Source organism: Pezoporus wallicus, unplaced genomic scaffold (genome assembly GCF_028554395.1).
Source record: "Pezoporus wallicus isolate ANWC-B61680 ecotype Strahan unplaced genomic scaffold, APGP_CSIRO_Pwel_v1 contig_8042, whole genome shotgun sequence".
In the NCBI taxonomy this organism is placed as follows: Eukaryota; Metazoa; Chordata; class Aves; order Psittaciformes; family Psittacidae; genus Pezoporus; species Pezoporus wallicus.
The window spans coordinates 2,684,328-2,699,632 of record NW_026639380.1 but is presented as its reverse complement, the minus strand read 5'-3'; the positions used below and the strand labels follow the sequence as shown (position 1 = coordinate 2,699,632).

The 15,305-nt window shown below is 41.3% G+C and overlaps 1 protein-coding gene across 10 annotated transcripts in view; it reads left to right on the top strand.

Moving 5' to 3' along the window:
- The window catches only part of PLD5 (phospholipase D family member 5), a 162,766-nt gene that overhangs the window by 119,519 nt on the left and 27,942 nt on the right, over positions 1–15,305 (top strand). For all 10 annotated transcript variants that reach the window (XM_057414473.1, XM_057414477.1, XM_057414474.1 and 7 more), the window contains one exon: positions 6,808–6,935. In XM_057414473.1, the coding sequence (XP_057270456.1) occupies positions 6,808–6,935 (128 nt within the window). The remainder of the gene's footprint in view (positions 1–6,807; positions 6,936–15,305) is intronic.

Below are 15,305 nucleotides of genomic sequence, written 5' to 3'. Positions count from 1 at the left end.
TGCTGGTTGTAATTCTGTAACGCTTTGTTTTCAGTCAGAGAGATAGGGGGTTTTAATGCTCATTTCTCAGCATTTCTTTTTCTTCCTGCTCCCTCCTGCCCCCACACTCATCTCCTGGATTCCTCAGCTGTGTGAACAGGGCAGTTTCTGAGGCTGTGCTGGGTCACAGAAATTATTTTAATCTACTGACGGAGTGAAAAATAAAGTAAAAACACAGTGGTCAGTGTCGAGGTTATTTGCTCTCCCTGATCGTGCAGGACAGATCCTGGCGGCACGTTACAGCCTGCTGCAGGGAAGGGAGTCAGACAAGAAGCTGGCTGAGTGCCTGGAGAGGGGGCTGGGAAGTCAGCCGGCAGCCACAGAGACCTGTCTTCTCACACCCGCCGCTCCACAGGGAAATCCTTGGCTGTAGCCCGCCTGCTCAGGGAAGGTGTCTCGTAGCAACCTGTCTTCCAAGCTCCAGCCGGGCATGGGACCGTGCCAGTGGAGATGGGCAGGGAGCGTTTTCTGGGTGGTCTCCCTGAACCACCCGCCCATGCCACAGCCCCGGGTACGTGGGCCCATGCGTTGCCATTCCACTGGGTGCGTGTCTGACCGGAGCGGGCCGTGGAGCTGCAGCGTCACATTCCTCTCCTGCGCGCTGGTTTCCTCAGAATTACCTTTGTGTCAGTGACCTCAGGTGCTCTAAAATAAGGCAGTGAGCGTTGCAGAAATTTTTCATGAAAAATTTGTATTTCAGAAGCGGGCTCGTTTTACCATAAGCAGCATTAACTTTGGGAGCCAGTGTTGTTTTGAGAAGCTGTGTGTACACTTAGTTCATGGTTTACTGGAAGTAAAATATGGTTTATTGGGAGTGAGTGGGAATTTCATTCAGAGAGAAAGACCTGTTTGTCGTGCAGGTAGCTTGAGTGCTACAGTTTGAGACAGGCCAAGGTGGTGTGAATATAAATTGTATTGTGAAGGCTTTCTGGAGATTGCTCGGGCTTGTACTAAAATGTAGTTTATTTGAGTAACTATGATTTCCTTTTCTCTGTGTGTGGCCATTGCAGACAGGGCTGCTGAAGAAAAGGCAGCAAGGTTTTTATTGTACAGTTTTTATAAAGTCATGATGGGCACATAATCCCAGAGTGGCAGGGTTCCGGCCTGGCAGTTTTTGAAGAGGAGAGGGGCGGTGAATGTGAGGAGCAGCGGGGAATGTAAAGGAAAGAGCTGATTCAAAGTTAAGGTACTACCATTAGAGATTTCCCTAAAAGTCCTTGAGTGTTCTCTCTTTAAGTCTCAACCATTAATCCTTCTGGGACCAGGCAGACTTTAAATTGCATTTCAAATCCAATATTCCATAAGGAGCACAGAAGCAGTAAATTGTCTAGTTTGTCTTGTAATCATGTAGAGACGTAAAAATAACTTTGTTGTCAAGTTGTGCATTCCTCTGCTTTTGTACTTTTCCTCCTCTGAGTGCTGAGAGGTCACACTAATGGGGCTTCTGGAAGACCTCCAGACTTTTTGCAATCAGTCGAGAAAAAAGCACGGAAATTCTTGGGGAGATGATCCTCTGCCTGGGTCACTTGTGCCTGCCCAGTATGAGACAGCTACCCTGCCATGTGTGAGCAGAGTATGGAAAACTCTGGGGCTTTGTCTTTTCATTCATGGGTGTACTTTGTGCTAAGTCCTGAAATTGAAAGCAAATAGATAAAATGAAAGTATCTATTGCAAAGTGTAGGGCAGGAGACATACACTCTGTATCTGTATGTATGCACATCCATATCCTAGTGAGCAAATTATATTTTAAACAATAAGTAAGTTTAGGACCTGGGGTAATAAAGGATATTTTGTTGATCGTTCTGAGCACATGGTGATTAACTGCTTCTGTATTGATCTGAAAACTCAGGTTAGCTGAAAGAATACAGCAGGTCTATGGCACAGTGGCAAGCGCTGCGTGTGCTTTCCCCCCAGCCACACAGTAGCCCCCCAAAGAGGCTGTGCAAGATGCTGTGTAGGCTGCTGGAGCACCAGCTGTGCTTAAGGGTACTTGTGCTTGTGAGCTGTAGGGTTCGTGGTGTGGATTGGTTAAGTCTGCTCTCAACTCTGGCTTGAGGCCCCACTCCAAAGGGTACAGATCAAAACCTATGTCTTTGTGTGCCAAGTGACTGTCAGCAGTGGGGTGGAACAAAGAGGCCACAGCTCCCATTCTCAGACTCCTTTTTAAAGGTCTCATTACTTGGAGTATTTGCTTGGGAATACACAGAATGAAGAGATGGGTAAAAAAACAGTGCTGTGAATAAAGCATATGGACATGGTGATGAGGGGAGAGAAAGGACAGCAAGAATGGGGTAAGCAGAGGAGGGCAGCTGTTCCTACTGTGGCCAGCTTCGTGATGATGTGGGGAATGGTGGCAGGAATATGTGCAGGATGTGGTGCAGAAGCATTTGGCAGGTTCAAACTGCAGTCACACAAGAGAGCTGCAAGTGCTGCTTTCATTGGCCATACTCATTTCATATAGTAGCACTTCCTTGTATCCAGCTGTCCCTTCTTTGTGACCCCTCCACAATCTCCCCAATCCTACCGATAGTCCTGTGTAGCTCCCCCTGCCCCTGTGTGCTCCCACTTCCAGTGCCTGCTGTGCCTCTGCAGTCTGCACTTGACAAGCTCCTTTTCCCCAAAATGGGGAAGGAGAGGCATTCAGAAGCCCCTGTTTATCTCCTCCACCTTTAGAACTCTCCCCTTCCTAGCAGGGGGTAGCAGAGCCCAGCCTGGGTCCATGACCCAGAGCAGTGCACGATGCACAGTCCCAAAACATGCTGTCAGATCATGTGACTCCATTTCTTTCCACGTTCTTTCCTGCTCCAGCACTGTTTCCTACTGTCAAGGCTAATGAGGTCAGGGCTTTTGGTGCTTTCCTCATCCTTGCTCTGTCTGTTGTGAATCACAGCATTGAATAGCATTGCTCATGCTGCAACTTCCCAGATACCTCTGTCTGACCCTCCTCTCAATCTTCAAGTCCTTCTTCTTTCCCGTTTTTCTTTCTCCGTGGTTTTAAAACCACTATAGTGAAAGAAACAAAGTTGTGAAGACAGAAGGCCAATTTTAGCCGTGGTACAAGCAAAGGCAGCTTCTGTTTCTTGGGCGTTATGTTTGCTAACTCCAGAGTGAGTTTAGCCTGTAACTGGTGCTGTTGAAAGCTGTTGCAGGCAGACTTTGCATGTTTCCTTTCAAGGCAGCTGTGATAATAGCAGCCTGTACAATTGCTCTTTCTAGGTCTTCTTTACAAATATGATTTCCCGTATCCACCAGAGAGGTGATTTGGCTCAGTGATGTTGCCTTTGTACCAGGAGAAGCTGGTACTGCTCACAGGAGCTGGATCCAAAGCCTTCTGCTACACCTTCTGCAGACTGTTGCATAAACCTGGATGTGGAGGCTGAGTGGCAGCCCTGTGAGCCCCAGCCTCCTGCAGTCTCACAAGAGGAAGAGTCTCCAAGTTTGTGTAGCTGCCTGGTGACCCACAGCTAGCATATGCCACAGCACAGGTGCACCAGGATGCGCTTCATACAGTTTTACATGGCAGAGTGTGTATGTGATGAGCAGTTGATTTAAGTCTCATGCTAACAGCTTAGCGGTTTTGCTCAAATACATAGAAAAGGTCCCAGCCTTAAGCTCCTGTTCTCGAAGACAAGCTTGCCCTGTAGCCTTCATGACATTTTTAGTGGAGTATCTGACAGCAGGCAGCTAGACCAAACACGGTGTTGCAAGCCTGGAAATGTAAATAGCACTTGCTTGTGCCATCCTTCTTTGGGATTACTTTGGGGTCTGGATTTTGGAAATGGATGAAAAGTCAGTCTTTTTGCAATACTACTACTGTCTTCTGTTTTCTTCTGCCATTATGAAACAAAGCAAGAGGCAGTCTTAAGTGGCAGCCTGGCACCTCACAGGGGCTGTGTTCCCATCACATGAAGAAGGTCCAGGCTCTCGATTGCAGGGTCCCCTCTGTGCATCCTAGAGTGCATCAGTCATCTCCCTTATAGAGTACAAAACCTTCCCACCTAGAAGAAAAAGTACTCAGGGAAATGTATGTCTTAAAGCATGCTTTGATCCCTACCGTGATCTTTTCCTGCAGAAAGACAGCAATCTGGCCCGTCCTTTTGAATGCACAATTTTATGGAACAGGAAAATCCCCTTGAGTTTTTTAAGCAACAGCACTGGTTTTCTCTAAGATCTCACCCTGCAGTTTAATTTTCAGTGGAACAAAATTCTTAGATCGATTTTTTTTTTTTTTTTTTTTTTTTTTTTTTAAGAATCTGGCATCTTTATTGGCAATCAAGCCTACAAATTGTGCCTTCTGGTGAACTCAGCAGACCCACAGCTTTGTGTAATTGAGACTGCAGCATGATAGAGAGTTCTGTTATGGCTTCACATATTGATCAGTCTGACTTAATTTCCTCATGGTTCCTGGACCACGCTAGGGATGATGCATTATGTTGAAGGCCTGATAAGCCTGTTTGAGCAAAACATCTCAAGGGGTTCTGGAACAGAGGCAATTACCAATACTGATACGTGTTTCCTTTCATCAAAAATTAAGGGCTCATTAATAGGCTGCACAGCAGCTGCTGTTTGCAACACATGACTTTTTTCTAATTAAGTTGGAGATACTCTTTCGTCAGCCATATGAGTTGGCTGTTTCCAGAAGGAAAAGAAATTGGGTCCCAGGATTTGATTTTAATGATATGTATGATAGCAGTATCTCCTGCACTGCTGTGTTCACTGTTTTGGTAATTGAAGCTTAGGTTGTATTTAAGAGCGATAGTCCCATCCTACTGCTTAAACTACGCACGCCCACAAATCTTGGTGTTTTACAACTTCTGAATTTTGTGTCAGGTTACTGATGGTGTCTGCTGATTACTGGGTAGATGGATTCCTGTTGTAACTTTGGCAGTCAGCATTTTTGTTCAGCAGTGGATATGTTAAAAATGTTTTTAAGCCGTGTTTATTTTAGGCTCTGAGATTTGAGAAGGAAGCTCACTGTTGTTTCTGGCTGTTTTACCTTCTCTCAGCAAAAATCCTAACATTTCATTTTTAACCTATTTGATGTAGGTGTGTTGTGGGTGTCAAATTCATACTGCTATTTTATGTTGCAAATTAGATGCATGGAAAGAAAATATGATCAAGGCAAACTGCTATGTTAAACTTGATTTTAAACAGTTTTCAGATAAGCAGCTAGAAGTTTAGTGCCTCACAGAATCATTTTTCATAGCTAGTAGGAGTTGCTTTTGTTTTGTTTATTCATCAGAAAATAATGTAACCATTTAACACCAGCTATAGCATTTTCTGATTTCTTTTCCATTTGACACACATTATCTCTTTAATTAGTAGTTCTGCTCATTAATGCATGGAATGAAAGTCAGAAGCAATTTTCCAAGGAACATTGGCAAATACTGCTGGTTTTAAGCATAGATGAATGTGGATACGTACATTCATGGGTGATTACCTAGGAAAAAGTGGAAAGGTAGCTGGGTTGCAGAAAATATACAACACTTGAACCACATTCTGTAACTTATTCAAAATCTATGATGTGTGTCTGGTGCTAAATGAAAAGTGTTCCTTACCTGATTTTTCTTCTTTTCTTGATGTCTGAACTTCTAGAAGCATTTCTTCAAGTGAGAATTACAGTTTTCATTATAAAAAAAGAAATATTTAGTACTGGTAACTGTTCCTTAAAGTTGTGAGTCAAGTGTTTCTTAGGAGGTCAGAAACATGAAATTAGATGAAAAGAAACATTTTAGTTCTCTAGGTAAAGCTGGAATTCTTTTGAAGTTGTGACTCATATCCAGCCATTACTGGAATTCATGGTACTGATCCCATGGGTACAAGATCCCATGAATATTTAATGGAAGATGGCTGGTACCATTACTGCCCTCCAGGCTGCTGTTTATAGTCACTTCTCTTCCCTAGATACTGTCGTGACTAAAATGTGAGGATGAGTGGGTTACTCTAAATTACCTTTAGCAATGATTAATTCAGATTAATCACCTAGTCTTACAAACACTGGAGCACTGAAAGAACAATAATGGTGTGAGAAATCCCCTAAATTTACCTAGTATTAAACATATTCTGGATGCAAACATACTGATAGGACCAATTCAGACATTCCTACTGATGTGATAAAGCCAATGTGCTTTTACCTGACAGGTAGCTCCTTTGATTTCAGTGGCCTACAAACCTTATTAAGACTGTGCAGTTCAAAGTGGTAGGTTGAATGTCACAGATTAGCAGGATCAAGAGCAGTTTCAGCATATGTTAGGCCTTTGCTTACTTCCTCACTCCTTAGCTGTCCACCGGTGTTCCTCTTGTCAGAGTCTGTTCCATTCAACCGCCCACCATAGGCTACCTGCTCCAACCACTGCACAGGGGAAAGGAGCAGAGTCTGCTTTTTAGGGAGGCGTTGTATTTTGGCCTGTATTTTAAAGGTCATTATTATAACATGTAGCAGGTTTGAGTTACAGAATGGACCTTTAAAAATAAACTATTTTTAGGAACATGGAGTGCTGGAAAAAAACAGCAGTTATTTGGTTCTAAAATGGAAGAAACTTAAGTAAACATGGCAATGTTCCCTAGACCTGCTTTTCTGAAATATATGTTAATGTTTTAAACGGTGGGACAGTAACACTATTTATCATTAGTTTTAAATCTTAATGGTACATTTAATTGCCTCCCCCACTAGTTTTGGAAGCTGAAGCCCTGAAATGTGAATTGGGGTTTTTCTAATAATGTACACTATGCTATTTTGAATTGTGCTATTTATCTTTTAATCTCTAGGTGCTGAAGTGTTGTATATGAACATGTCAGCATATAATGAAGGTCGGCTTCAGTCATCTTTCTGGATTGTTGATAAACAGCACGTGTATATTGGAAGTGCCAGCCTAGACTGGAGATCACTGGGACAGGTAATGTAATTGAAAAAGTAATCCTATACCTTTTGAGTGTATAATGAGGAGAAAAAGTAATGTCTTGAGGCCAGCAAGATGGATAGCTTGCTTTTTCTGATAGTTTGCTGGCAAAAATGCCAGCATCAAAAACTGCACTGCCACGGTTTTGATGACTTCTGTGTTGGCAAAAGTGTATTACTATAAATTTTACTTTTCATTGGAATAGCTATCCTTAACAGTTCTCCTCTGAGTTAAATTTAAAAAAAAAAAATGATTGCCCCTATTGATTTCTCTGATTTTGTTGTTTCAGGATTGTAAGTTCTGGTTTACTTCTTATTTGCCTTCTGTGGGTATCTGTAGTTTCCTTCTTTCTGCAACAGTCTCCAGATTAACAGCTGTCATATTCATTTTGACTACATACCGCTGATTCAGTGAGGCTGCTGTTGGTCATGCTTAGGGAGTGGAACCTCAGTAACTGAAATGCGCAACAGAAAGGAAAAAGCTGCAGTCCTATGTAGTTATTGGTTGCAGTAAAGAAAGCTTGCTTTCTAAATATGAGCAGAATCTTGGAAGCACATGAATAATTTTGAACATGGCCTCTAAGGATCTTGTAAAGGAGGAGGTGTGTGTTGGTTGTATTGAAGGTTTTAAATGTTGTTTTGAGCTGAGACTGAAAGTCTGAATAAAACCAAATCAACCATTTTGGTAAAGAATAAATAAATTTTCATTGTTCCTATGTCTATTTACTTATTTAGGTTACTTTATGAACATTTACAAAGGAGTCTGGAATACCGGTAGAAAATAGGATGTTGTTAGCAAATCACAGAATCTTGGCGAGATTATGTTGTATTTTTGCAACACATAGTTTAGGTTCTTGGACAGTTTAGAAATCAAGTGTTTATACATTGCTGTACCTCATGAGCTAAAATGTTTCATGTCATGACAAAATAGCTCTTCACAGAACTATTTGGCTTTTAAATACTTTAGCTTTGAAGCCACTTCTAATTGGATTTTGAGTAATGGTGATAAATAATAAATGTGGAGAAAAGAAGCAATCTATTTCATAGATTATTGTTATATTTAATAATGTGTTTATGATCTTCATCACAGATGCTACAATACCTCATAGGCTTGGTCTTCTCACAGTGAAGTAAATCTTAATTCTTGTAACATACCCATGTTAAACTTTGATACCAGTTCTTTTGTGGGCCAGTGTTTCAAATGTGATTCCTCACTGTTAATTTGATATCTCTTATTTCTGTATTCATTTGGACATTTCATCCTGTTGTCATATAACAGAATATTTTTATATGTACTGATAAGATGATGCTCAGAATAGTATCTGTACAGAGCAAGAAGAAACCTCTGTGAATTGCAGTTAAAGAGAATCTACTTCCAATTGGTTGAGAAACGTATGCTGGGATTTCAGAAGAGCCCAAGGAAATTAGGTCCTTGTCTTCTGCTGACATCAGATATGAGTATCCAGTTCCCTTACCCCAGTTACAGGTTAATAAATCAGGGCAACTGCCAAAGAGATCTGATATACAGTCCTAAAATAATAATCTCTCTTAACTTTTTACATAAGAGGCAAAATAAGCAAAGAACTTGGTCATTTTATTCTGAGTGCTTTCCTCAAGGACAGTATTTTGCATGTGCATGGGACCTAACCTTAAAACCCGTGGTGAACCAAACCCTTACTGGGTAAACACATCTCCCATGGGCTCTCATTATCAGAGTCCCAGTGCAGCTGCAAATGAGGGATCAGGCCAATCTTCTCTCAAATCAGCCTAAATGAGTACGGTCTGAGTTTAACTGGGAAATAGAAGAGCAGATAGTGCCAAGCCTGTCAAGACCCATGCCCTTGCCCTTGCCATTGCACTGCCTTCCGTAGCAGGGTAAGGGGCTTCTGCAGTTTTGCTGGGGGACGCAGGGAATTCACTGCAGATGCTGCTTTGCAATTCCTGTTATATCTTGGTTTACCTGCAGGGAAAGGACTGGGAAAAGGCAGACTGGGCTGTTGATTAGTCACATATGGTCTCTTCAAAAGCTCATATGACTTCTAGAGAAAAAGAACTTGTGGTTATTGAATCAGCAAACCACTTTGGCCAGTATTACTAAACCTTGACAGCAGATAAACAGAATAAAGCATGTCTCTGCTAATGTAGAAACATATGGTAGTTTGGCCTATCAAGCACAGCAGTTGTCTTCTTACTCAAACAAAACATCTAGTATGAGTCAGTCACCTTGTAGATAACAATGTCTCATTATTCTAGCTTATATTTCAAAGGCCAGGTTGGACAAAGCCTTGGGTGACATGGTTTAGTGTGAGGTGTCCCTGCCCATGGCAGGGGTGCTGGAACTAGATGATCTTAAGGTCCTTTCCAACCCTAACTATTCTATGATTCAGCAGCACAGTTCCAGTGTGAATTATGTGAGTGCATCCAGTTTTGTATCTAATATCTGAAATGCAATGTCACTTAAACTTGTAACTGTGTGCGATTGTCATACCTTTTCAGATGCCTTCCCTTGTACTTTCTACGTGCATGTTTATTGCTTTCTCTGTACTGAAACTTTGCATACATTCAGGACAGTACACTGAGTAATTCTTATAGGAGCACCTACCTGCTTCACTGGTGTGGCATTTTTACTAGGGATGCAGCAGATCTCCATTGTATTTCACCCTAGGCAATAGTCCCAGAGCCTTCCTACTTCCTACTGTAGTGGATATAGAAATGCTTCTGTAACATAGCAGTACACAGCATTTAACATAGAGCAACTCAGCATGATAGAGAATATTTATGCAAGGTTACTGGGATAGCTATAACTGGAGTTCATGCTTTTTTTGTTCCTTTGGAGGTGGGAGGGGGAAGAGGAACAAAGTTGTTAGCATCATTCTTTTCTTGGGAGCCTAAGTCTAAAGCTGAAATAGTAATTTAACTTTTAACAGCTCCATAGAAAGCAACATCAATGTGGAGGAAAATGGAGGAATCAGGCACAGTCAACAACATAGGTTCATGAACGACAGGTCCTGCTTGAACAACCTGATCTCCTTCTACGATAAAGTGACCTACCTGGTTGATGAGGGAGAGGCTGTAGACATTGTCTGTTTGGACTTAAGTAAAGCATTTGACACTGTCTCCCACAGCGATCTCGTGGAGAAATTGGCTGCTCATGGTCTGGATAGGTGGATTCTTCGCTGGGTTGGAAACTGGCTGGATAGTCAAGCCCAAAGAGTGGTGCTAAATGGCATGACATGTAGTTGGCAACTGGTACTAGTGGTGTCCCTCAGGGCTCGGTGTTAGGGCCAGTGTTGTTTAATATCTTCATTGATGATCTGGATGAGGGGATTGAGTGCACCCTCAGTAAATCTGCAGATAACACCAAGTTGGCTGGGAGTGTTGATCTGCTGAAGGATAGGAAGGCTCTGCAGAGGGATCTGACCAGCCTGGATCGATGGGCTGTAGCTGATGGTATGAGGTTCAACACGGCAAAGTGCCAGGTCCTGTATTTGGGCCACAATAACCCCATGCAACATTCCAGGCTTGGGGAAGAGTGGCTGGAAAGCTGCTCGGCAGAAAAGGACCTGGGGGTTCTGACTGATGGCTGCTGAACATGAGCCAGCTTGTGCCCAGGCAGCCAAGAAGGCTAACAGCATCCTGGCCTGTATCAGCAGTAGTGTAGTCAGTAGGACCAGGGTGGTAATCGTCACCCTGTACTTGGCACTGGTGAGGCTGCACCCTGAATCCTTTGTTCAGCTCTGAGCCCCGTACTACAAGAAACACATTAAGGTGCTGGAGCAGGTCCAGAAAAGGGCAATTCAGCTGGTGAAGGGCCTGGAGCACAACTTGTGATGAGGAATAGCTGAGGGAACTGGGGTTGTTTAGTTTGGAGAAAAGGAGGCTCAGGGGACAGCTTATCAGTCACCTGAAACTACCTGAAAGGAGGTTGTAGTGAGGTTGAGGGTCAGTCTCTTCTCCCAAGTAACAAGTGATAGCACAAGAGGAAATGGCCGCAAGCTGCACCAGGGGAGGTTTAGATTGGATGCAAGAAAAATTTCTCCACAGAGAGGGTGCTCAGGCATTGGAACAAGCTTCCTAGGGAAGCAGTGGAATCACCGTCCCTGGAAGTGTTCAAAAACAGCATAGATGAGACCCTCGGTGACATGGCTTAGTTGTGGTCCTTGGGGTAATGGTTGGACTTGAGGATCTTAAAGGTCTTTTCCAGCCTGGTTGATTTTATGATTCTGTGATCAGGGCTAACATGTCAAAAGGTGTCAGCTTTGTTCTTATCTTTGTGGAAAATTCTTCTCTACATTTATAAGCTGGAAACTAATCTCATTGTGAGGCTTACTGAGTTTTGTTGCCATTTTCTCGACTTGCCAGCACCGACAAGAAGTAACAGTAGTATTTCCTTTAAAAGTAAATGTTCTGCATCAAGGCGAGATTTTTATATGCTGCATATATTGCTTAGGGAATAACCTTTAAAGTTGCATATACCCTTGTGCCTTCACTGTAAAAGTTTTAATACTTTCCAGAGTCTGAGCTTTGAAGTTATGGGCAAGGTTGACAGCACATCATTACATTTCAATTAATTAACTTTTCAAGTTTCAATTAGGTTGCCAGTTTGCCAAAACTCTGATCATTTAAGTGAAATCACATGTGCCAGCTATCTGCTTCAGTCTAAACTCAAACCCCACAGGCAAATGAATAATACTGTTTAGACTGCCTGAAAACAGGGGTTTGCAAATCTTTAATGTTTTTTTCATTCACAGTGAAATATTTTGCTCCTTTCTTTGAACATGTTCAGATTTTGTCAGGGATGCATCTTTTTATTTTGTTACCAATATATGGCAGTATCTTGCACAGTTACATAACCCAGTGAAAATTCCAGGTTATAAACAGCAAGAATTTTTACCACTTTCTTGGACAGATACCACTCCTTAGATCTAGTAAGCTGTGTAAGTTTTTGTCAATGAAATGATCTTTCTACTGATATAGTTATTTTCTCGTAAATTTTTATAAATTGATAAAATTCTCTATATACATCCTTTACAGATCTACCAGCCTCATGAAGACATCTGGTTGGATGGTCTCTCATTCTTTGTGGTGCTGCTCTGCCTTCAAATGTGGTTGGGGGGGGGGGGGGGTACTAGAAGAGGAACATGATAAAATTTTAAGTCACATTTTGAACTTTTTATTTCATATAGTAGAGCAATGTGATCAGCTGTACTGCTTCTATGTTCCACTACACTGACATGCATTTGGATATGGATGCAATTGATAAGTATTCTCCCAGTGTTCCCAGGCTCTCACCTACAGAGAATTTAGTCTTGTAACCACTGAACAAGCCAAGCAACATCTTTGGGCCATAGCTGTGCAAATTACTTAAGAATACATTTAAGGTAGCAACATAGAATCACAGAATCAATTGGGTTGGAAAAGACCTTTAAGATCATCAAGTCCAACTGTTACCGCAGGACTGCCAAGTCCACCACTAAACCATGCTAGGCTGATGTCTATTTTTATTCAACAAAATACGTGTATCTGTGTTAAAATGTTTGGCTGAAAAAGGATCCACTGAAACATGCCTAAAATTAGGCATATATACTGATTAATTTTTGCCTGTGGTAATAACATTTGACGTGGCTGTGGTGCTGTATTCCATTTTTTAGTTCCTTGGCCTAGCTTATTAATAATGTACTTAAATGAAAGAAATTGGTTATATAAAAATTATTAGAATTCATAATATTAATGCAGAGCAAGAGCTAACAAAAGGTGTCATATTTCTTTTGTTCCATGACTTCCTCCAATAGTTCAAGCAAAGCTGGAAAATGCATTTAGCTCCTTAATTCTGTTGAGAAGCGTGAGGTTTGTAATACAGACAAAACCTTTCAGGAGCTTAAGAAACACTTCTGGAGATTTTCATACTAACAACGTTTTTAGACAAGTTTTATTCACACAAGAATGATTGAATCCAGTGGGCAAACAACTGTCTAATGGATTAGCTGAACCACTTCAGAAAAATACATTTATGTGCAACAAATAATCAGCCCTTGGAAAATTCCATTACTGAAAATTATTGAAACAAGTAAAATTAATCTGATTGTCTTCACTGGAAGTGGAATCAGGCTTATACCAAATACTCTTGTAGGCAAATAAAATAGCTTAAGTCATGGTAGCAGGTAGTTGGGTGTTTGTGCAGGGGTTAGTGTCCAAATTTGAATGTTCAGGTCTCAAGCAGAAGCCTGCTACTTGCTCCCTGCAATTGGTGGAGTCTGACTGTAAACACCTGAAAGTGTAAATGAAATTGGCACACCTGGACTCTTCCAGTTACTGACGAGACATGAGACAGAACCACCAGTTAGGAGGCTGCTCACGCCTTGTGCTTATGCATGAGAACTGTTTACAGAATTACGTGGGGGAAAAGTGAGTCTTGGAGTGCCAGAAAATAAGGGCTGCTGGATAGAGGGGGTCTTGGAACAAAGAAGGGGACCTGGACAGAAGAAGGTGAAGTTCCTGGCTGGGGGAAGGATCTTGGAAGTGGGGAAGATCCTGGAGATCAGGGAGCTTTGAGGAGATGGAAGCTAGGCGATGCACCAAGGACACTGGCTGGTGACAGCTGAGACAGGTAACAGGGAGCAGCCACACAGCACAGATGGCCCTAACTTTCTGCCCAAACATGCCCACGCCATCAGCCACCTCCCTTCAGGGAGCAAAGGTATGAATAAAAGGTGTAAATGATAATCAGGTAGATGCAAAAGTTCTCAGTGGTTCTTAAACAAACCCTAATATCTAGATTCATTGCAGGCAGTCATGTATCTTGCCTTTGACATCTTAAAAGCATTATCTCAAAAAGTCCTGCTTAAATTTTGGTTCAGCTGATGTCCTAAGCAGTCCCATGATTTCCTCTTTTAGTTAGCTGTGTAAAAATTGCTAGTAGAGGATTTTTCTTTTTAAGGTGCCTATTAAGTCCATGTATTTTCTGGTTTGTTCATTCTTCTGTTTTCAGTTCAGACCAGTTTAAGCTGAATGGCTGCAAGATGTAATTTTTTTAAGGACAAAAACCCACCAGGCTGTAAAACTTTTAGGACAAAAATTCCCAACCTAGTGAACCTGCTCTCATATTCCCATTTATTTTATGTGTCTCTGTTGGATTCTCTGTGTGATTTGTTTCACAGTACAAAGTAAGACTTCAGAAAGGCATTTGATTTCTCTTCATTTTAGAAATTCCATCAGGAGGAGGACTCAGAAAATAATACCTGATGTATTCACCTATGTATTTATCGATGAAGACATATTAATTCTTGATAAATTGGGCTTGGCCTTATGACTAGAATTTGTTGACCTTGCTTCTTTCATGAAATGAGCTTGGACAAAGTTTTGAATAGCAGATGTTTATCTAATAATCTCTGTTGCAAAGGATCAATGATTTGTTCTTGCTGACTCCCAGCAGTGCCTTGGAGCACTTTCTAAAGTGTCCTGTGTGACAGCTGGGTGTCTGACAGGACTACTGAACAACAGTATTTCTTTTTCAGGCAGTTTCCTCTCCATCCTCCTCTTACTCTCTTGTTATAAGTTAGAAACTGATGATTGTATCTACATAATTTAAGGTAATTAGAAAATGAGATAAACTGTCCCACTGCTGTTTATCAGGTTGGAAACAGTGACCTGTTTTATCTGAGGAGTTAGGTTTTTAATTGATGCATCTAAGAGGTCAAATAAATACACAAGAGAGGCAGAATACTGTAGGAGACGAGAAGTGTGATTGCATGAATGAGAAACTCTCTATGGACTACTTTTTCATTACGATTATTATTACATAAAACATACTTGTCTCTTTAGGATTGACTCCTACAGTACATGCAGGCTTTAGCAATTATGAATTATCAATTACATTTGAAGTGTAAGAAATAAGTTTCCCAATTCATTTGTTTTTCTAAGAATTCAGTTGAATCAGAAGTCAAATTAGCTATGTAAAATATTAAGACTCTATTAAGTATTATACAAGTACTAATTATTCAGAAAAGGTTTATGAACCATTTGTAGATACTGTAGATAAAGTTATGACAGTTATAAATAATCTAATCATATTTACAGTGAAAGTATATTGGATTTGGGATTTTCTGAAATTAAGAACTTTAAAGTTACTAGGAAAAAAAAACCAACCAAACAAAAACCCCTGTTGATCCAAAGATCTGTTTCCTCTGTGTGTCAGTTTTAAGTAAAACCTGGCAAGCCAATGTTTTATTTGTTTTAGTATGAATTAGGTTTTTGCATTTAGGAAAGTCCAATGTATAGGAAGGCTTGCAACAGGTATGGCTGCAGGAGCACTTGGTTTGTTGCTGTGTGTCTTGCCTGTTATAACTAGACAGGACAAAACTGGATTGAG